Source organism: Condylura cristata, unplaced genomic scaffold (genome assembly GCF_000260355.1).
Source record: "Condylura cristata isolate star-nosed mole 26May11 unplaced genomic scaffold, ConCri1.0 scaffold00019, whole genome shotgun sequence".
Classification (NCBI taxonomy): domain Eukaryota; kingdom Metazoa; phylum Chordata; class Mammalia; order Eulipotyphla; family Talpidae; genus Condylura; species Condylura cristata.
The window spans coordinates 16,023,217-16,046,958 of NW_004567120.1; the positions used below are offsets into that span (position 1 = coordinate 16,023,217).

At 46.6% G+C, this 23,742-nt stretch overlaps 1 protein-coding gene across 2 annotated transcripts in view; it reads left to right on the forward strand.

Moving 5' to 3' along the window:
• Positions 1-23,742, forward strand: part of FRMPD3 (FERM and PDZ domain containing 3) — a 74,248-nt gene that overhangs the window by 39,190 nt on the left and 11,316 nt on the right. For both annotated transcript variants that reach the window (XM_012727245.1, XM_012727244.1), the window contains 7 exons: positions 483-614; positions 1,960-2,079; positions 6,550-6,686; positions 6,969-7,095; positions 9,242-9,331; positions 10,944-11,123; positions 19,508-19,652. In XM_012727245.1, the coding sequence (XP_012582699.1) occupies positions 483-614; positions 1,960-2,079; positions 6,550-6,686; positions 6,969-7,095; positions 9,242-9,331; positions 10,944-11,123; positions 19,508-19,652 (931 nt within the window). The remainder of the gene's footprint in view (positions 1-482; positions 615-1,959; positions 2,080-6,549; positions 6,687-6,968; positions 7,096-9,241; positions 9,332-10,943; positions 11,124-19,507; positions 19,653-23,742) is intronic.

Consider the following 23,742-nt stretch of genomic DNA (forward strand, 5'->3'; position numbering starts at 1 on the left):
TGAATCCAGAAATAGTCTTCTTTTTAATCATATCATTGTGGCGTCTGCTTTTGTTAATGCCTAAGTAAGGAGTTGACAGATAAACCAGTGCTGACTGACTCGAGCAGGTGAAGGAAAAAAACAACACAAATGCAACACAAGAACCAAAATCAGTCACAAATGCATTTCCTGCGCACTCAGGAAATAATTTGTTGAGTGACAGGAGGGCAGGAAGGCCATGGCTTTTGCTATCAGCCTGGCCAGGCCAAGTTCAGAAACACTTCCCTCTACCCCCAGCACCTTTGATGTTCCCCCAGGCCAGCACCTCATCATGGAGCACAGCCTGTGCAGCTACAAAGGCCCGTGTTTCTGTCTTGTCTGATCTTCTTTCCCAGCCTCCAGATCATCTTGCTTGGTGTCAGTCCCCTTCTACCATGCTGAGTGCTCAGAAGAGCCTAGCACTGAAACAGTTCTCCCTCTCAAGGCTCTTTTCCCTTGCACAGGATGTGATGATGACGTTACAGGACCGTCTTTCTCTGAGGTACATTGAGCATTTTGCTCTTGTCCTTGAGTATGCTGGGCCAGAGCAGAACCACAAGTTCCTGCTTCTCCAGGACAAGCAGCCCCTGGCTTATGTAAGTATGTCCTTTCTCTTACCTTGATAGCTTTGCATGTGATCTCTACTACGAAAAAGGACCCAAGACATTCTCTTTCTGGAAAATTCATAGTCACATGTTCAGCCAGCTCCCAGAAATCACAGCTCTCAACCAAGATCTGTACTACCCATATTCAGAAGGCTTTTGACAATAACCAAAGAAAAGCATGAAGATAGTTAGCCTGGGTCCCTGGTGCAAAAAGCATGGGGTGGTGATTCACTACCTGCCACTCGAATGCTGAGTTGAAGAACAGTGTCAACAATCCTAGCTCATGAAAGCCCGCCTGCTAAATTTTTCTGGCCTTTTGCCAAAGTTTGTATTATGGAAAGGAGACAACACATGGAGCCTAGTGAGACTGGTGAGGCTAGGGGACATAGAGGCTGGGAATGGGCTGTATGGGGCCAAGATCAGGCATCATGCCACCCACATCAGTCTCCAAAGTAGAGGAAGAAAAAGCATCTTATCATTCTTGTCTTTGCCATATGGTCAAAAAATGGGAAAATTCAGCATTGCTGGATAGTATTTCACCAATGGCAAAGTTCCAAGAAGAGTCATAGAGGCCTGCAGTATTCCCAGCAAGGGAGAGAGAGTTTGAGAGAGGTAGTTGGGAAGAAACGCCTAAATGGAAGCAAAACAGAACCCCAAACTCAGACACACACGCACAAATGAGTGGCTCTTAGGGAAAGAAGCATTTTTCAAGTTTAGCTCTCAGTAACATGTAGTCCAGAGACTCACAGGTTCCTACCTATGAAGAGAAGGTTGTTAGTGCTCTGCTTAGCATGAAGCCCAAGAACCTTCCTGCCCCTCAGCAGAACTTTGAGATCCAATTGGTCTCTTGTTCCATTGTCATTATGAAAAATCTCAAACATACACAGAAGTCAGGAGAATTACATAATGAACCTTCATTCCCCATCACAACTTCAGTAGCTACCAACATAATGCCAACTTGTTTCAGCTATACTTCCAAATGGGATTTTCAATCTTGAAGTTGGCTTCTAATCAACAACTTCTTCTACAAGGTAAAGGCATTAGCTCCTCAGCAAAGAATGAGTTAGAGATGTTCTCAGAAACTCTCTCTTCCTACTTAATGGCTTGGGCCTTAGAACTAGTTGTCAAGAAAGGCTATGTCCGAATAAGTTATTTGAAAATTCTAGCCACCTTGGGTGGCTAGAAAAGGTAGAAAAGCCCTCATTCCTCAGCACTCTCCTCTGAGGTAATCATAGTCACCAGGCGGGAGACAGCAGCCTCACTCTACCCTAACAACAGTCTTGAGACACTAGGCCTGCTCCTGCCACGGCAGCCATTAATTCCTCACTTCTTTCAGGTGGTGCAGCGCACACACTATCAAGGAATGAAATGCCTCTTCCGAATAAGCTTCTTTCCCAAAGACCCTGTGGAGCTGCTGCGTCGGGATCCTGCTGCTTTTGAGTACCTGTATATCCAGGTAGAGTCTGGCTTGGGGATACATAAACAATACCCAATGGACAAATAAGCAGGCAGGCTGTTCTGCCATCACAATGAAGTCATTGTGTAAGTCTCTCCAACCTTCAGATAGCTGTAAAGGCCCTTTCCTTTTCTGTTACCTTTGTGGACCATGGCCAAGCTGACCATGGCTCAAAGTCCTGTCTGTTTGTCCAGAGAGATCTCGTAAGTTTTCAAAAGCAAGCAACCCCAGTAATACTGGCATCCTCACTGGGTAACCAGGTTTAACAAGTGCATTTGGATAACAGAGGGTCCCAACCCCCAAGTACCAAGCTTCAGTAAGAAGGTGATTCCCAATTCAGTTCATCCAGAAACATTTTTGGGCACTCACACTGGGCTAGACATTGTCCTAGGCACTGCAGTGAGGGGTGACTAAAGAACTGTCTCAGTTTCTAAAGCTCATAGATAAATATGTACATACACAAGACAGTGTGACAGGTACTGCAGTAATGGCAGGGTACAACCCAGGAAGCAGGTTGCCAACTCTCCATAGGAGGGCAATAATGAAGGCTTCACAGAAGTGATTCATGCATGCTTTTCACTCTAAAGGATGAGTGGAAGTTGCTGTGTGCAGAGATGGAACAGTGCAGGCACCTTCTAGGCAAAGGGACTTACAAAGACTTGGTGGCATGAAACATCACAGCATGATGAGAGAACTGCAAGTAATTTATTATGGCTAGAGTGCAGAATGTAAAAAGCAGCAGCAAGTACAATGGGAGAGACGGGAAGCAGGTAGCAAAAGGCTCAGCTGATCACGGCAAGCACAGGCCTTGAAATGATCCAAGCCAATGATTCTCAAAGTGTGGTCCCTGTGACAGTAGCATTAGCATCAAATAGGAACTTGTTAGAGATGCAAATTCTTAGGCTCCTGCTCAGTATTACTGAATCAGAAACTGGGGATAGGGCCTAGCAACCTGTGTTTTAACATGCCCCTCCTGGGGATTCTGATGCTCATAGATGGTGTTTGGGAACTACTGCTTTAGGTCAGTGGTTCTTAACCTTAGCTGCCCTTGAGATTTATCCAAAAAGCTTTGAAAAGATGTATTGCTATCCCCCCCTTAAGACCAAATAAATGAAACTCTATGGGAGTGGGGTCCAAACACACATTTCTAAAAATTTCCTTAGGTACTCCTAAAGCATAGCCAAGTTAAAAACATATAAGCTATAGGGCAGGGACACAATGTTAAAAGGAGAATAGTCTGGTCAGATGAGGAATTTTGAAAGATTCCATAGAGCTAAGGAAGTACACCAGCTAAGGATCTATGGCGGTAATGCACAGGAAGAAGTATAGGGCTGGAAGCAGGACATGATGGGATGGAATTCAAGTATATTTAAAGGGTCCAGTAGATGAGCTTTGAGGGCTTTGGCTTGGTGAGTATCTAGTAGAAGTGGTGTCATTCCCCAAGTTAGTGAATACAGGTGGTGTTATGGGTTTGGAGAAAGGTGAGTTCACTTGGGAAGATGTTGAGTTTTAGATGCCTACAGGACCTGTTGATTGAAGGAGGAACCTCAAAACTCTGGCTGTCCCTTCTACCGTTAGGAGCAGTTCTCAAAGAGCTTCAAATTCCTTTACCAGTTTAGTTGTCCTTTTGTTTACCCTAACTTTCTTCAAGCTTCCAGAAATTATCTTGGTTTAAGTATTTTGGCAACAAGACCATGCCCACTCTTTGTGATGACCTGGACCTCAGCTGTAGTCCTTTTTTTTTTTTTATATCAAACAGCTTTATTGCCAACTTGCAGCATATTAATAAGCTGTACATAATTACTGTACAACTGGATAAGTTTGGACATGTTTATACCCATGAAACCATCTTCACTATCATGATGCTGAACAAACCTCACACACCCACCTCAGGCTCCTTTGTAATTTCTCCCCCTCACCCTCAGGCACCTAGTCACTTGCTTCTATCACCATAGATTACTTTTGTTTTCTAGAGTTTTATATAAGAGAAACCAAACAGTATGTGCACTTATTTTGGTCTGGCTTCTCTCACTCAGCATTTTGAGATACATTCATGTTGTTGTATGTATCAGTAGTTCATTCCCTTTTTATTGAAATATGATCAACTTATGCCATTATAGTAGTTTCAGATGTACACATGATGATTGACATTTCTATGCATTACAAAATGATCTTCACAATAAGTATGTTTGCCATCCAGCAACTTTCAAATGCACCATACCATTGCACTGGCTACAGTCCCCTTAGTAGTTCATTCCTTTTTATTATTGAGTGTATTCCATGGTATAGAATTACCAAAATTTGTTTATCAGTTCACCTGCTGATGGACATTTGGGTTGTTTCTGGGTTTTGGCTACTACAAGTAAAACTTTTATGAACATTTATGTATAAGTTTTTGTATAACATATGCTTTTTTTCTCTTGGGTAAATACATAAACATGGAATGATTTGAACATAAGTTAGATCTTTCATTTTTTAAAATCCCAATTCTCTTTTCCAAAGTAGCTATATAGGTTTACATTCCCACCAGCCATGTATGAGATACTCCATGGCCTCATCCACACTTGATATTGTCAAGAATGTTTTTAGACATTCGAACAGTGGTATCTGTAATAAGCCATTGTGTTTCTTTTTTGGTGAAGTGTCTGGTAAAGTCTTCTACCTACATTTTAAATTGGGGGTTGCTTCTCTTCTTACTACTGAATTTTAAGCTTTCTTTATATATTTTGGAAGCTAGCTGTTTGTTGGAGATATCATTTGCACTTATTTCTCCCAGTCTCTGACTTATCTTTTCAGTCTCTTAACGGTGTCTTTCAGAGAGCAAGAGTTTGGATTTTGATGCAGTCCAATTTGTCAATTTTTTCTTTCATGGATTGTGCTTGTGGTGTCATATCTGTCGTATCTGGTTTCCTAACCCAAGATCTTAAAGGCTTTGATCCTTTTTTTCTAAAAAATTTTATCATTTTGGGTTTTACATTGAAGTCTGTGATTCATTTTTTGAGTTAACTTTTGTATGTGCTACAAGCTATTGATCAATATTCTTTTTTTATGTGACTATCCAATTGTTCCAGCACCATTTTTGAAAAACCTTTCTTTTCTCCACTGAATTGCTTTTGCATCTTTGTAAAGAAATCAGTTTTTATATGTGTGGGCCTATTTGTTTATTCTATTCCATTGATCTACTTGTTTGTCTTTATGTCAGCTTCACACTTTTGATTATAGTGGCTTTATAATAAGTCTTAAAATCAGGCAGTGTTTATCTTCCATCTTTGTTTTTCTTTACCAAATTTATTTTGGCTAGCCTAGGTCTTTTGCATTTCCACATGACTTTTAGCTTGTAAGTTTCTACCAAAAATGTGCTGTGATTCTGCCTGGAATTGTGTTAATCTGTAGATTGATTTAGGGAGAACTGACATCTTAAGAATATCAAGTCTTCCAACCCATGAACGCAGTGTGTGTCTATATTTCATTTGGTCTTCTTTAGTTTTTCTCAGCGATGTTTTCTAGTTTTCAGTGTAGAGGTCCTTGAAATATTTCAATAGATGGGTCCCCTTTTTTGATGCTATTGGAAATGCTTTTGATTTTAAATATTAATTTCTAAGTGTTTGTTACAAGCACAATTGGTTGTTAGAGATACAATGGTTTTTTGTATAATCTTACAATCTTACATCCTGTACACTTGCTAATTCATCAATTGGAGTAGGCGGGTTTTTGGTAGATTCCATTGGATTTTCTATATACATGATCACGATTTTCTACATACATGATCACTTGTGTGTCCGTCCTTTTCCACTTTTTCCTATGCTGAAAGGAGTAGTAATACCACTGTGGCTCCCTAGTCCCTTAGCCTCAACAAAATGGCAATTGGTCTAACCAAGGCTAAATCATTGATGGCTGGGATTTTGCACTCAGGGTTTGGGAACTGTCATGTGTTTGGTCAGATCGTCCAGCAGCCCCCAAGGAACAGAAGATCTGCCTCACCTCTGAATCCGTATTTCACCCAAGGCTTCTACAGCAGAGCCCAGTGGAGAGCCCCTCTCAGTGTCTCTCTTCCTTTGTCCCCATTTGAGCTAGTACAGAAGTCCTGTGTAGCTAGGGTTTCAGCATAGGCCCCCAAGAAAAGATGGGGTACGAGTGTCTTTTGTAGTAGGAGGAGAGGGAAGAGAACCGTACCATGTCTCACTTCTGCAGTGACCTTGACATTCTGCCCCCTTATGCCTTGCCTTGTGCGCCTGTCACTGAGAAAGCTATCCATTGTCACTGAATGAAATTAGTAGTGTCTCTGAGACCTGAGGTTCCTCTGTGGTCTCTTCTCCAAGGGCAGAGCCTTCCTCTTCCCCACGATCTAGAGTGTCTCACTGATACTATGATTCTTTTCTGGGAGGCAAGGCTGTGGATTGAGGCTGAGGGAAGACGGGGGTGGAAGCCATGCCTCCTTTACTGATGGGCTTGAACTGCGCTCTCTTGCAGAGTCGAAATGATGTTATCCGAGAACGCTTTGGAATGGACCCCAAGCCGGAGATGCTTTTGGGCCTAGCTGCCCTCCACATCTATATCACTGTCTCAGCCACTCGACCTAGTCAGAAGATCTCACTCAAGAATGTGGAGTGAGTTGTGCCGGGGCCCTTCAAGATGGGGGCACATAGCTGTGTAGAGAGAAGATACAATTATTGAGTTGTACCAAACTTTTCAGGAAGATAGGCATGGGATGGGAGTGAGAATTGGAGTTCCTCACACCTAGACCTCGAACTACAGCTTCTACTAGGGAACTGTGGCCAGTGTTATTCTCCTGTCCCATCCCTCTCTCTTTCTCCCAGACTCCATTCTACTATCTTCCTTTCTCTATCCCACTTTGATTCTCTAATTTCTCACTTTCCTTCTGCTTTTAGGAAGGAGTGGGGCCTGGAACCCTTTCTTCCTCCCTCCCTCCTGCAGGGCATCAAAGAGAAGAACCTCCGGAAATCTCTCTCTCAGCAACTGAAGGCCCACCAAACACATCCTTCCAGCGGCACCAAGGTATACCCAGATAAGTCATTGAGCACCCTGTTCTGACACCAGTAGCCAAGGGGGGAGGAGGGAGTCTGACTTCTCAGCAGGTCTGGTCTTCTAGGGGCCCACCTCTCTGTTTCTGACTCAGGGACACATCCAGCTTGTCCAGATATGGGGGATAATTGTAGAAAAAGGCTTTCCCCCAAATCCAAGCACAATACCACTCCCTCCCCCCCCACACACACACTGAGATAGCTAATAACCAGTCACTGAGTAGGCCCAGGGTCCTCAAAATAAAGGAGCCAAGATGCAGGAGAAGAAAATTCTCAGGTGCTTTAACCAATTTAGTCAGAGCGCCCACTGTGTAGAAAGCACTGGACCCCAGGAAGACACATGTTTTCCATGAAAATGACTGCACTCTCACTCATTAACTTTCTAATTCGTCAGTGTCCATATAGGGGATTCTGGGAGATAAAAGCCCAGCCCAGCAGGACAACGTCTACCTAGAGAATGGGTCACTGGGCAGCAGGGCATGGGCTCAGGGCCCTGCTGTGCTCCACGGTACCATCGAGGGCTCACATCCCCTCACCCTCTGAGGGACTCCCACTTGCTGCTCCCCAGTCCTGCAGCCCCTTCTCAGGCTTATGAGGCTCAGTTAGCTGTGCTTTCTGCCCAGGAGGCAGGAGGGTGGGGAAAGACACTAGAATCAGCATGCAGATGTAGACACAGGCCTTGGCCCCATAGTCTCCACCCATTCCAGATTCCTTGCATTACCAACTAGCTTGTCTTCTAAAATGCAAATTTCCCCAGAGAGTTAGGCCATCCCTACCTTGCTGTGCATATTTAATCAGATAGTTTTCTTCCCAGTGGAGAGCATCTGTGCTCCCAACCATCTCTTCAGTAAATAATATTTTGGAGGTCTCCCAGATCTCAGGTTGGAAGTACAAAGATGAAAAAGCCTGGTTGCCACCCTCCATCAGAAACAGGCTAGACAGGGAAACACCAGTCAGTGTGACAGGCATGGGTGCTCGGAAAGCAGGGAGGAGGGGCACCCAGCCCAGCTAGAGGGAGGTGGAAAAGGATGAGAGTTGTAGACTGCATGCCACAGCTGAGGTTTGAAGGACAGACAGATAGGAGTTTGTCTTGACGAGTTGGGAGGAGGAAAGCTTTTCCAGGTAGGGTGTCTCGTCTTTGCAAAGGCCAGGAATATGAGAGAATATGGTTGCATGGGAAGAAATGGGAATTGTTCAGCCTAAGCAAGTTCAGAGTTCAAGGAATGTACCTGGGCTGAGAGTGGGGTGAGGGGGTGGTGGGGGTGGTAGTGGGGAGCGACAGAGGACACCAGAGAGTTGGGCCGGAGTCAACTCATGGAGGATCTTGTGTGCTATTCAAAAGAAGGGTTGTGCTTTATCCCTCCATGTAGCAGGACACCACTGAAGGGTGTAAGCAGGCAGCTGATATGATAAGTTTTATCTTTAAGGCTGTTCCCTCTCACAGCAGTGTGGAGGGGTTGAGAGAAAGAAGTGTCAGTCAGGAAGGTGACCTGATTGCCATCCTAGTGCAGGTGGGGGGCATTGAGGCAATGGCCATGTGGCTAGAGAAGAGGATGGGTAGGTTGGTGGGGCAGTTAGCAGGTAGAATAGAGATGGTGAGCCCCAGTGAGATGAGTGGGACACCACTGTGACTTGTAAGCCAGAGCTCAAAAGCCAGGGAAGGCAGTACCACTGCTGGAGACTTCTATGAGGGGAATGCTGGAGAAGGGCAGGCTTGGGACTCACTGGTACCCAGGGTTAACAGTATTGAATGGGAGCTGACAGCCAGTACCTAGAAGTAGCTACACAAGTGACTACAGAAGGTCTTAGGAGAGAAGTATAGCTGGGCTGGAGTGTCAGGGAAAAGTATTGGAATTGTATCAACAACAAAATGAGTAAGCTAGATATTTACGGAACAAGGATCTGGAGGTCAGAGAAGGGTTTAGGAAGGAAGATGACATGTTAAAGGCAAGAGCTGTCCAAATTGAAAGCTTCCTGCAGTTTTTCTGAGGGTCACCTCATAAGCCCACAGCGTGGCTTGCTGACTAGTCTGACTGAGATGTTGTAACTCCTTGAGAACATGGGTTTTCTCTCCGGTGCACCTCAGGCATCTCATACTTCTGGACGGATTGTTTCCACAGGGCTCCGCCATTCAGGCAAAGCTCCAGTATCTTCGAATTCTGAATGAACTTCCAACCTTCACAGGCGTTTTGTTCAACACTGTGGGCCTGGTCAGTGAGGGCAGTGTGGGGGTGGGGGGACAGTCCTTGTGGGTGCTTGTCCTTCAGTTTGGGAGGGCAGGAGGGACTCCATTATAGCTTTATGGTAGCTTTCTCTGCCAGCATTTTTCTGGAGGCCTCCATTCCTCTTCCCCATTCTTCTCCCTCCCTGCCCCCATGGTGTTCTGGTCTGCTTCTGGTAAAATGGTAAAGGAGGAGGCAACATTTGTTTTCAGTACTCCTTCATGACCCTTTTGTGTTCCCTTCCCCCTATTTCAAGGGTCAGCAAACTTCTTTCCCCAAGGCCCGGATAGTAAACATGTTCGATTTTGCAGGCAGACCACGCAGATGTCTGTTGCCACCACTCAGCCCTACCATTGTCACACACAGGCAGCTGGAGACAATGCTTAAACAAACGAGCATGGCTGTGTTCCAATATCTCTTTATTTATGGACGCTGAAATTTGAATTTCATGTGATTTTCTCGTGTCACAAAACATGGTTCTTTTGAATTTTTTCCCAACCGTTTACAAATGTTAAAACATTCTTAGAAACCGATGATGGGCCAGAGTTTGCCAGCCCCAGCTCCACCTCACTGCCCTTCCCCCAACCCCCCCCACACTTCCGCCTGGCTGCCCAGGCCTCCCTTGCAGCCATACCCCTGTCTGCTGAGGCCTGGCTGCTCCCCCAAGACTGTGCCCCAGGCATGCTTACCCTAGTGAGCCAGGGTGAAAGGAAATGCAAATCACCTTGCTGACTGGATCCAGGTGCCTGTCACGCCTGCCCGCCGCCTGTGGGGCACACTGATAGACAACCGCTTATCAAAGTGTCTAGAGCTGGTGGAAGTGTTTAGCATCTCAGGCTGATGCTAATGACAGGGAATGGGCCTGCAGAGGCCTCAGACTCCATGGCTCCAAGGAACCTGTCAGGCCCACTTAATGGAATCCAGTCCATCAGGACAGAGGGAGCCTTTTACATACAGGGATTTGAGGATCAGCAGTGGCACAACCCTCGCCATCCCTTTGGCTAGGACTGACTGCTGACGTACTGTTTCCAGGGAAAATACTTTCTTTGGGTGGGAAAGAGCCGTTAATTTCCTGATCAACCTTACCACCTTAGGCCAAGTTATTTTGTCAGTGTAGCTTTTGGCACTGGTTGAGAAGTACAAGTTTGAGTAGTGTTGGTGAGAGAGTGGAGGTGGCAAAGAGCAAACACAATGCTAACTGTTCACGCAGAGCACTGGGTGGTCCTTGAATGGCCTGCAACAACAAATGGCAAGTCCCTGAGGCTTAAAAGAGAAGGTGCTGTGAAGCTACCCAAACCAAGCTCACCTACTTTATGCCTTTGCTAGAGTGACATCTGCTGCTGCCCACTTCACCCAACCAGCTGCTGATGCTTTGGTGGCCACTCAGACTGACAGTGAGGATCCAGGGCCCTACTCGGGATGGGGTTCCCGGACCATTGTCCTTCGAGGTTGTCCTCTCGCCCTGGCATTGAGCCCCAGATGTTTCCAGGCCTCTCAACAGATCCAGTTCAAATGCCTGTTTTCTATTTCCTCCTGCTGCCTCCTCTTCTCCCCTCCCTCACCCTTCCTGCTGTGAATGCCTGTCACGCCTGGGTATCAGGATGAGAAGCAGTCGGCCACCACTCTCCTGGTGGGACCCCGTCATGGCATCAGCCATGTTATCGACCTCAAAACCAACCTCACCACTGTGCTGTCCGAGTTCAGCAAGATCAGCAAGATCCAGCTGTTCCGGGAGAACCAGGGCGTGGCCCGGGTGGAGACCAGCATCATGGATGCCAAGGTAAGCCGGCTTTGAGGGGCTGCTTTTCTCCAGGGACAGGCCTTAGGGAATGAGGAAGACAGCTTGAGAGAGTTTAAACCTGTTTGAACCCATGCAAAGGGAAGGTGGGTAGTGTCCCATCAATTGGACTTCAGCAGAGGACGGGGGATTGGAGAACATGGACGTAGCCTTGGGCTGTCACTTCCCAATCTCTCACGTACCATAGCACACATAGAATATTACACTCAAGTGAATCATTGGGGTCAATGAACCGGCTCCATACACCCAGCCACCCCAGGCCCCACCTTGCTGCCATACCAACAGTCGGGTTGGGACCGATGCCCACCATGTGCATGTACGCTTGGAATCATGGAGATGAAAGTGATTGTGCACAGAATCAGGGGGCCTGGGATGATGGGGAACTGGCAGAGCTTCATCCCCACTTTACTCCCACAATTCAGCTATTCCAGAACCTTAGAACCTTTGCCATAGATCAGCTCCTTCAGTCTGGCAAGCAGCTGTCATCTGCGCAGAGTCTGGCGGCCATGGTCAGCCACCTCCTGCACCACTCTCCTGTTTGAATATTTAGAGACCAGTGGAGGAGGTGGGGAGGCTGGTCTGCCAGCTGGCAGAAGCTGTCAGGGGAGGTACGACTTTTCTTTCTTAAAGGATTTCCCACAGGGGAGATATTGTTAGGAGATTAAGAGGTGGAGTGTTTGCTGTTTCTACAAGAGCAAATTATTTACTTTATTTTTGTCTTTGTGAAACCCAGAGAGCTCTAATATGTTAATCTTTCCACCTGTGACTCACAGGATTCCCATTGGTTTAGGAACCTGCTCAGAGCTCATGTTTAATTGGCTTGTGGCCATTTCCTTAACCAATGATCACTGCCCTACTCAGATGTTGTTGGGTAAAAAGCCAAAAGGACGAGTAGGGAAGAAAGAGGAAGGACAAGATGCAGGGGACATGTGGCTTCCTGCAAAATAAGAGTCTAAGACAGAGACATAGCTCTCCAACTAAGTCTCTTTCTGTCCCTACAAGGGATTCTCAACATTGGTGGCACAGTAGAATTTCCTTGAGTGCTTTTAAAATACACAGTCCTGGCTCCTCCTCCCAAAGATTATGATTAAATTGTCTGGAGTGGAGTGGGGACCCTGAGCATTAGAACTTATTTTATTTCTCAGTTCCCCAGGTGATTCTATAGTAAGTCAGGTTTGAGACCCGCTCATCTTGCAGACCAGACCTCTGGGAGTGGGATGAGGAGTGAGTCAGGAGCTCCAGCTGCATCTCCGAGGGGCATGAAGGCTGCCCTGGAGGGCTACGCTCTTATTGCGGAAGCTACACTCCAAAGACATAACACCACACTAGAACATGCACGCGGCTCTGGGATCAGACCAGAACCAAATCCCAGCAATGCCACTTCCGAGCTGTGTGGTCTTGAAAGTGTCTTAAGGTCTATAACACTGATTTCAAGGGCAAAATGTAGCGCCCAATTCAGAAGATTGTTTTCCAGGGTTAAAGAAGAAAATCTATGTAAAATGTATTTGCACACTGTCTGACACATAGTAAATATTCAAAAATTGAGAGCTATTATATTTTTAAAAGCAAAACAACAATGAATAGAGTGAATATGAAGTAACTTGTAGATAAGTCTGGTGTAGAATATGGACCGAAAGGACAGGGAAGGAGTTAACTAGAACAGACTTCCCACAAGAGTCTTTTAACCTGGATCCTGAAGTGGTAGGCACGGATTAGCAGAGAGAAGTGGGATGTGTTCACATGCAGAGATTTGCACGGAAGAAAGCGAACCATATGTGCAGGTGGGTAGCACAGTTGCTTGGCTAGAAAGGAGAATAATGAGGGAGGGCTTGGAGAGGCTCAGGTGAGCGTAGCAAGCTAGTTAGAAGTTCTGAAGGCTGGTCCAAGGGTTAAGGTTCCGTGTGGTAGAATAGTGGGACTCTATTGAAGGCCTGCCTGGACCGCAGTGACTTAAGGAAGGCTAATGTGGACCCGTGTGCAAGGTGGATGGAGCAAGACTAGTGTGACGCCAGAGAAGTTAGGGAGAGGAGCATGGTGTTGGTGCAGGACTGAAGTGATAAAGACAGGACGTGAGCCAGGGAGACAGCAGTGGTGGTGGAAGAGTAAATATGAAAGAATGAATGTGCAATGTGTGGAATCCTTGTGTGTGCGCGCACGTCCCCACACATCTCCCCCCCTCCCCCGCACAGACAAAGCACGCTTCTTGCTATATTTAAGCCTGTACCCTGAGTGCACTGAAGAACAGCGCTATGCACACAGCACCCAGAGGTTCACCTCTTGAGTGCGTGGAGAGGTGAGAGACTGCAGTATGGGATAAATGGGAGATCATACTGGTGGTGGGAAGGGGGGCAAGGGGAACACCGCACCTCGCAGTTTGGTCACGTGGATGATGCGCCCATCCTGTGGTGGGTAGTTCAGATCGGTCTTACTTGAAGCAGCCGATTAAATATATGTGAAAAACCACAGTGATTGTCTGCTTTATACCAGTGTTTCCACTTGTGGAAAGATTTCTCATTGTGGTAGGCAGAATAATACCAGCCACTGGTCCAAACATGTGTATGTCCTCATCTCTAGATCCTGCTAATATGGTGTTATATGGTGGGAGGAAATTACAGTTGCAGGTGTAATTACAATTATAAATCAGCTGATTTTAAAATCGGAAGATTGACCTGGATGATTAACTTATAAGAAAACAAATGCACATTTTTAAGTCACTAAGTTTATAGTAATTTGTTGCAAAACCTAATACACCATGAGAGTTGGACAAGTAGGAAGCTGTCATACACCACCTTAAGATACAACTTGATAGATAAGTGTTCTGCTCATACCCAAATTCTGTTATGGGAAACCAGGTGCGTCTGTAATCTGGTGCCTGCTAGTTACAAGTCAGTGCCCTATGGAGCCGACAGGGAGGCATTAGGCAGACGCAGCATCAGTGATACAGCAGTAGGCAGAAAGGAGGAAGATTGTGGGAGGAAAAAAGATGCAGATTTCCATTTGAAGTGGGAGAGACAAAGATGGGGGTGGGGGCTTGTCTCCTGCCCTCAAGCTTACTGGCTTGTAGAAGAGATGGAAGTAGAGGACTACGTGCCTACCAAAGGGGGTACCAATCTGAGCAGAGAGGAGCACAAAATCCATTTTGACTGCGGTCAAAGGAAGCTTCCTGGAGGCATTGTACATCAGTGGTACCTGTGGTTACTGCATGGTACGTCTCTACTTGATGTGAATGTTGGGAAGGGTGGATTTGGGAGGACAGGGGCAGGGAGGCTCCCTATGAGAGAATGGCTTCCCTGGGCTCAGAGGGATTCTGTCTTTAGTATCAGTGGCAAACTCCACCCAGAGGAGTTGACAATGTAAGAAAATCAGGACTTCAGAGAACTGGTCGTTAGATGCTTCCTGGCAAGCTGCTGCATAGGGAGCATTAAAAAAAGACAAAATTTCCCTACCAAGGAACATGGAATTTAGAGACCAGATTTGGCTCATTTTCTCCCAAGATATGCCACTTTGATCTGGAAATATTCTAGAAGGATTCGGCAAAAGTAAGCTTATTCATTTAACACAGTAGCTCTCAGCACATTAATATGGAGATTTAGAAACTACTGCCTGCCTGACCTTTCCTCTCAGACCATTTAGACCAGAGTGTAAGAGGGCCAGGCTGGGGTAGATAGGTTTTGGAATTTTTCAGGTGATTCTAATGTGCACTGGGCCTACGAACCACTGCCTTCAAGTGATATTTGCCTTGCCCCCAACTTAGACCCAAGTAGTCTTTCCCAGTGCTGTGGAAGCTCATCATCTTGCACCTTTGCTCCTAAAGACCCCTGCATCCCTATCTTTCCTGTTTTGGGGGATGTATAGAATGAGCTGAGGCCACCCGAGGGCCCATGCCTTCCCTAGTTGTCATCTCAAAATGTTGGGTGCCTTCGAGCGCGCAGAGCTCTCCAGGAAGGACATGAAATGGCGTGTGTCAGATTAATTGTTGTCCCTCCCTTCTTCGGGTTGGCCATACTTCCAGCTCCATTCTCCTTTTCCACATGAAGATGAACTGAGTAAACAGACAGTTTTCACTCAGCTTACTTCTCTCAGAGGAGAGAAAGGGTGGTAATGTTCAAGTGTCTGTTCTCTGAGAGACACCAGTCTGGGGCTGCGACACCACTAGGCTATTACCATACCCCATTACCACAGAAGCACACGGAGGGGGCGCGAAACCATCAGGGAATGTCCCAAGGGATCTCTTGTGGCCCAGTGTGTCTCCTATTCTCATGTTTGAGCTTTATTGCTCTAGTGCTTTCTGTAGGGACAGGCATTACATTAGACGTCATGATCATTAAAATCCTATTTAAAATAAAATGTTGTTTTTGAAGGTTTCTGAGAAAACCTATCCAACCTCTTTGCTTGCCTGCCTCTGATTTGATTTTTACCCCTGCTGGGAAAAAGCACATCTGTGTTCCTTTTACAAGCTGTATTTGGCCTGTGCTGGGGCCCAATTAGTTGGCTGTGGGGAGGTGCAAAGGAAAGTCTCCTGTGTGCTGTGCTGAGACAGCTGGGCTTGCCATGGGCCCTCTCTGTGCAGGGCTTTGCCTCTGTGCTGCTTTATTACTGACCTCGGCCTAAGAGGGGAAACTGAGTAAACTTAGACATTAGTCACTCAGCCTCCTATCCATATATTTACCAGCCCTCTAACCAACCGATCAGAATGACAGACATTCTGCTTGTCCTGCAGCCAGCTTCTCTGCCAGGGCATCAGACAGTCAGACTTCCCTGCCGCCAGCTAGTCCAACCGACTGTCCATCAGACAGCCGGTCACCCTATACTTTGGTCAAATGGTCCTCACTGTATCTGTCAGCCCATACCATTCGCTCACAACTCTCTCCAGTTTCTGAAACCAAATGAGCCACCCATGCACACATTTAACAGCTACCACCCAGATTCTAATCCAGGACATCCCATGTTTTGATGACTCTACTTTCCCTTCATAGCATTTATCATACCTTGCAGTCATATTCACTTGCGTGATTATTGAAATTATGTTTTATTCTAGACCAGATTACATGCTCTGTGAGGGCAGGAACTGTGTTGGCCCTGTTTTGGGGTGAATGCATATATCCCTCAGCAGGTCAGCTATCCAGGAGCTGTCTAGCATGTGTGTGGCAGCTTGCTGAGTGGACAGAGTGGAGAGCAGGAACATTTTAACCAGAGGAGAGAGCATAGGTTAGGGCGTAGAGGTGTAGAGAACATAATATTTCTGGCAGAATGGAAATGATGTGTCATTGCTGGAGCATAAGGCAAGAGACAGTGATGGGAAGAGGCGGAGTTAGCAGGAGCTATGGTTAGAACAGTAGATTGAGTCCAGGCCCTGAGGGCTTTATGTGACATTGGATGGCAGTTGGGTTTGAAGTGATGAGCTATTGAAGATATTTCATGTTTTAGAAAGGTCCTTTGTTTGCAATATGGAGGTGAAATGAGTTGAGACTGGAGGCAGGGGGACCAATCAAAAGGCTACTACTGTAGGTGCTGAGGTTAGTGTATCCCCTCCTTTTCTCTATCATAAGCAAATGCCACAATTTGTGCATCAAAAATGAGACAGCTTATAGGCAGAGTAACAGGACACAGAAAGTAAGGTGTTCAGTGTCACCCATTCACACACACCTGAGAAGTTTTGGTCTCAGAGGATGATGGTGAGGTCCTGAGATATAGCAATGGCAGCCGGAATTGCTGTGAGATCCATGAAGGCCCCTGAGGCAAGCCTGGAGTGCCTTGGGCCCTCACAGTAACGGTGGTGGCAGCTACCCATGTCAGACCTCCAGATATCCTGCTCCTGTTAGTGACAGGAGGCAAGGCAGAAAGTGGTATCTGACTTTGTCCCCTCACTCCATTCCCCTTCTGCCCCTACACAAGTTTGACTGTTCTGTTGTGACTGAGAAGCACCCATGAATGGGAGGTGTAAACACCTCCGCTGCCCCTTCCTAACGATGAACCAAAAGTGGCATCTCATCCCTGGTCTCTTTCCCACTCTGGTGCAGGGGTTCCTGGTCTCCCTCACGGTGTGGTGTGAGTGCCATAGTGAGCTACCTCATGGCCTGTGAGACAGAATCCAGATGCCTTACAAAGGCAGGCATTGTGATTGCATAGATCATAACTGTTAATGATTATTCAAGACAGGATTTGATCCAGCTCCAGACTGTGTGCTATAGACACAGCATGGTATGACTTCTGAAATAGGAAAGAGTTCAAGAGGGAATTAGGAGAAGATTGTGGAATCCCCAGCAGAGAGGTGGAAGTCGATGCCTTAGCAGAAAAGAACCCGGGGATGAGGACAGAGCCAGGGGCATGTATCAGGTGGGGAGGTTGTACAGGTAAGGAAGATGGAGATGGTGAGAGATTACAGAACCAGATCACAGGATCACCTCACAGGAACAGAACCCAAGACAAAAATTTCCAGAAGGGAAGAGGATTACTGTTGGCAAATGAAGCAAGCTGAGAGGTGTGAAAATGGATATAAGCTATTGTATTTATTAGCTCACAAGAGACTTCACTTCTAGGTCAGATGACAAAGTCTGGGATCTGGAACTTGACCCAATACCTGTTTCTGTAAATAAAATTTTAATAGAACATCACATAGCCATGCATTTAGCTTACAGGTTAATCTATGGCTGCCTTCACCCTATGTGGCCAAGCTATAACAGAGTCTCTGTGAGGCACACACCTAAAACATTTACTTTACTATGGAGCCCTTTACTTAAAAAGTTCATCCATTTCTGATCAATATGAACTACAAACTATTCGATTCAAGCATTGTACTGGGATTTGGGGAGACAGCAAAGGAAACTGGGACACGTTTAGCTAAAAGCAGAGTTTGTTTGGATTTAGAATTGTTCCCAAGGTAACGATCCAGTCCAAGGATGCTGATAGAATTGGTGGAAGTTTGACCAAATCTTCTCGATGTCCTTTCCTTTTACTGCCCTAGCCTCCTGTCAACTACACCATGCCAGTTGCCTCTCACTGCTCAGAGAAGGACTCACTCCCTCCTGGTCATTCTTTCAGTTCTTAAGGCCTGGTCTGGGAACCCCCAAGTGGCAAGGTAACCTACAGTTCCATGGCTTCCCATTCAGCTAGTCTTCAGTGACTTTATCTGGATGCTGCTTCTATACGTGGGAGCACCGAAACTTCAGTGACCCAAAACTTACTTTCAAGCTATGATTTTTTTTTTTTCTTCTTAAGAGCCTCAGCAATATTTGTTTATTGAGGTAACATTGACTTCAACACTCTGTGTGATTTAGGAGAAGAGGTTCATACCTCCTCAGATGTATGTTACCACACCACACCTAACACCAAGACACCTACAGCCCTTTAACTTATATAAACATTGCCCCCCTCACCCTGCCTGGTACAAATACCCACCTTCCTCTCCCTTCTAGAATAAACTATACTTTTAAAAATATAGTACAGATACCGGGAAGGTTTCTTCAAAATTTGCTTATTTCTTTTTTCTGATATCAGTTCCAAGTCTCTGAAGCAGTCAATCAGCTAACCCCAGGATTAATTTGATTTAGGGTTAGGAACAGAAATCAACAGAGTATGCTAGCACTTCCCAAAATAGGTTTTTAGAAATGACAGTCCCACTACTGTGAGATAGTTTATAAAAGTAGACTTTCTTGGTCAAATGCCTTGGAAAAGTTGGACCACTGAAGGGTACCCTTGGAGTTACCCAGTGCGCGTCTATGTTTGAAGAGCTCTGAGCATCTCCACAAAGCGGCAAGCTTTGTTTAACCCATTGCTTCGCACATGTATCTGGCCAAGGAATTCTTAAGGAGCACCAATTAATGCTATGTGGACACTTTAGGAAAGAGAGAAAGCAAGAGGTCTGAGCAGGGCCGCACACCAGAAGACCAACCCAGAATTCTGCTTGATTGCATGCGCCACCCATGTCGGGGAGCTGTTCTAGATGTGTGAGGGGTTATGGAAATGAGAAAGAGATAGTTTGTATGCTCAAGGCACTCCTCAAGGGCCTCCCCCAGTCTAGCTTAAATTCTGTGGTTCAACCAGTTGGCCCCTACACCTGCTGAAACCTGGCAAACACAATCACAGCCACATAGCAGTCAAGGAATGTTAGGTCATTTGAGTCTTTTTCAGTAAAGGTGGTTCATTAAATCTGTAATTAAAGGTTGATTTAGTTTTGATACCTGGGTAAGAGTTTACTATAAATAAATTCTCAAACCAGGAGAAATTCTTTGCCAGGCTGCGTGCCTATGTTTGGTTTAGAAGAATGACACCTTTACTGTGCAAGTCATCTTTTCACTTTCGCCCTCCTGCAAACGCACCTGCTTCCCTCCTTCCAGTGTCCTCATGTTTCTTCCCATCCCCTCCAGCCTCTGGTGCTGCTGATGGAGTGGCCCGAAGCCACCAACTTTGCCTGCCTGATTGCTGGGTACTGCCGCCTCCTGCTGGATTCCAGGAAGATGGTCTTCTCCAGGCCCACCAGCCAGCCTCTTCCACCTCCAATGATCAAGGCAGGTAGGGCTCAGCCTCGGCTTTTGGTGTGTCTGAGGCCCCTTAGAGCCTGGAGACTTGGAGGGCGGAACTCTGCTGCTTTCATCCTCATCCCCTCTGCCAATGTCTGGTTACCGGGAGGTGGTGCTGGACTGCAGCATCCTGCTTATCCAAGCCCATGGGAAAGACACCAGGCCTTCAGATGGGCCTGGCCCACTGAGAATGTGATGACCCATTGTGACTGAGTCAGTGAGCAAACACAAAATGAAAACAGAAAAAGCAAGCAAGCAATACAATAAAACCAGTTAAAGGGTCACTTTGGCTCTAAGGGAAAGCTTTAGAGATACGTTGATCTAGGAGAGATGCAAATATGTTCAGATTTAGTTGAAAATAAACACAAAACCTTTCTTTCATACATCTTATTTCAGTAAGGCTGTGGAAGGCTGGGCCTCTGCGGGCCCAGAGGCTTCAATAGGAGGCTTAGAGGTAGGAAGGGCCTTCACTAAGGCCAAGGTCAAATGCAGCCCCCAAACAGAAGGCTTCCCAGTCAGACAACTCAGTGTCACCACCCCTTGGAGCTGTCCTGGTGATGGCACCACCAGGGCCTTGGGAGAGCCATCCCTGTCCATATACTGCTGCCTGGAACCAAAGTGAGAGAACAAGGGGGAGGCCCCCGAGCTCCTCCCCATAGCACACATAAATCTCAGGGACACAGAACAAGTGCTCTCCCACTCCCTCCCCGCAGGCCCCCAATCAAGGGTAGGGCTGAGAACATCCAGCAGCTCCCTTGCTCATATGCTGAGCCCTGTGCGCTTGCCTGTTTCCACTCTTCTCAAGACTGTCTGGGTTTGCAATGTGGTCCCACCTGACTAGACCAAGAAGTTCTAGAGTAGGAACGCTCCCAATGATCAGCAACTAGAGGACCCTGTGCCCTCACCCACCTTCTTAACCTCGTTGTCTATCACCAACATCATGTTTATGTCTCCCCACACTGTGCACAGGATTTAGAAGGAATCCACCAAGCATGCATTTGAGAAAGCCTATGTGGCCCCAGGTCTCATGATGGGGGGCCCTCACAGAGAAGCAAAGGAACTGACCGGGAATAGCAAACCAGAGGGCTGAGCTGTCCTGTCTTCAGGTGAAGGGCTCCGAGTATGCTCACAAAGCAGCACTAGCCTGGCCTGGGTCACCTCGCTGTCATCACACCCAAGTAAATTAATTACTCCTCTTACTGAGCAGGATACAGAGGGAGAGAGGGAGAAAGGAAGGTAGAAAGAAGAGCCAGGAACCAGCCAAGGACCAGATCTGGAAGTGAAGGTCATGGGGTGGGGGCAGAAGGCCCCACTTTCAGAAGACTCAGGGAGAGTGGCTCTGTAGTCCACCCTGCCTGCCAAAGTGTTTCTTTCAACCCTTCAACACCATGGTCAGTGCTGTCCTTACATACCCCCCTTTGCTGGAGGGATAGTAATACCAACTGAGAGAGGAAACAGATGTGTCCTGTCTGTCTCACTGAACGCATTGCACGTTGCATGCAGTGTCGCTTTTCCAAAGGCAAATCAACTTCATTAGATTCTCTTCGAAAGGAAGGTGCCTTATAAATGCTGAACGTGGCTTTAGATCCCTGCCTGATTCTGAGAGCCCCCTAGGGCCTGCAGAGTGATCGGGGCTCAGACTGCCTCTAGCACTGGACCTCTCTATCCGTACAAAAACCAAATGGATCATTGTGATTTTCCCACTCGGTAGTGTTTCACCTCCCAAGGGGCTTCAGTCCATGCCTGTGCTCAGTACCTGTTGGACTATGGGTGCAAAGTCCATAGCAGCCACAAGTGTCCTTGCCAGGTGGGGCAAGGTGATCCTCACTCTCTGCTTCCCATAGGCTGGTGTGCACAGCGTATCCTACAGCCCCAAGGAAAGGAAAGGGGGACAGTTACCAGCAGCCTAGGGGCTCTCCACCCAAGTTGCAGTACAGGGTCACCAGTCTCTGGCACAAAGTTGAAATCCGTTTCCTCCATCAACCCCGATTTTCATCCCAGAATGGAAGGCCCAGTGCTGAACGGGCATCCTGCCAGTCTCATCTAGGCTTTTCCCTCAGTAGCCAAACTCCAGCCCACTTAGGGCATGATCTGTGGCCCACTCTCAATTCTCAACCCATGGCGGCTTTTGGCTGCTAGCTAGCCCACCCAGTGCTCAGCCACCTGGGCCCACAGGATGTTGTTAGACCAGCAACTGGAAAAGAGAAAGCTTCTCCTCTCCTTTGAGATCCAGAAAAATGGAAAATGAGGACATGGAAGGGAAGGGATGACCTCTTAGACTTTATCACTAGTTTCCTCAAGTAGTTATTTTATTCATTCATTCAGCAATTATTTCTCAAGTCCTCATTGTGGGCCAGGCACTGAGGATAGAGCCATGAATAACAGACCTGGTCGCTGCCTTCACAGAGCTTACACATGGCGGAGGGTATACAGTAGACAAAGGGGTATTACCTTTGCCTTTATGGGGGGGGGGAATTCAGCCAACGCAACAAAGCACCGGGCTAGAAGACACGGTTTAGGGAAAGACTGAGGCAAATGCCAGTTTTCCTCTGTACTAAGTGGGTGGGGAATTCAAAGTCATCGGCCATTCTCTCCAGCCTTGAGCTCCCTGTCTCCGGAAGAATACAGGAAGGTAAGGCTTGGGGAACCCCAACTCGAGCCACAGCTGGAGGAACTCACTCTACATTCTCTGTCGTGGTTAGAAAATGGTCTGGTCTAATGAACTGAATATTCATGTTAATGGCTACTATATATATCTCCCACACATGGCTTACCAATTTTCATGTAGTTAAAACTCAGCAACGTGTACAGAGTACTAAAGCCAGGCTAAACCTAACAGTCTCTACTTGTTGGTGATCCAGAAAGAACATGAGGTTCTTGAATGGTCTCTAGGTCTTCATTAGGACTAGTAATGATCATCAGACTGTGGAATACAGCAAGGCCAAGGCCAAGGAATAGAAATAATAGCTGCTCGAGTCTACACTGTGCTAACTGTGTGTGTGTATATATATATATACACATACACGTGTATATACATATATGAATATATAAATATGTATTATAGATGTGTCATCTATATATGAGCTGCATTTATTTTGGAATATAGCTCTAGTTGAATCACCATCCTGTTCCTGCAAGCATTTTTTAAAGTCAATCTTCTGAGTGGCTGAGTACAGAGGAATAGACTAGGGCATCCCCTTGGGGAGAGCTGATGAGCAATTTACAGCAGATTTGCAATCTGGGAGACACACTGTCCCAGCCATCAACCGGCCGCACCTGGTGCTGCCGGCACTTCCAACCTTCAGTTTGGAGGAGGTGTGGGCTTTCCAGGCACATTTTATCTTCTCTTCTACACATTCCTGTGCTGCTCCTCTGATCTGGAAATCACAACACCAAGTGGACCATGCCTTGACAAGTGTGGTTGAGAGGCATGTCCACCTTGCAGGGAGGGGAGCCCCTGTCAGCACTCCAGCCCTTGTCTGTGACGACTCACCATCTGCTTGTTGGACAGGCCTCAGGGAGCCACCTCTGATGGCAGTTTATTTCCAGGCTGACTGTGCTGATTGTTCAACTGTCTCATACGTAGTTAGTACCTGCTGCATGGCCCAGACCTGTGGACAATCCCAGGGGCTCAAGACTGCCTCAACAGATAGTTCGTGCTCCCAGCTCAGCGTTCCCCAAGACCACCTCTTCCCTGAGTGTCCCAGAGCCACACAAACTCTTGCGTCAGTGAGCTAGAGTTCACACCACACAGCCTCTGAGGCCTGAATAGAACCCACTCAATAGAGTTCCAGTCACTATATTTAGAGGGGCAGCATGGTCCATGGAAAACAGCAAGGGCTTGGGACCTGAAGCCAGAGAGACAGGGGGTCTAGTCCCTACTCTGCTGTGGCTATGTGATCATGAGCAAGTTCCATAAACTCAGTTTCCTCCCCTGTAAACTAAGGATAATATAATAGTACCTACCTCAAGGGACTTGATAAGCTTACGTGTGATAAACTCCATAAAGTCCTTCCACAGTAAAGTGTACATTACTGGTCTTTTTCTAATGATTGAGAGTTTACCATGGGCCCATATATATA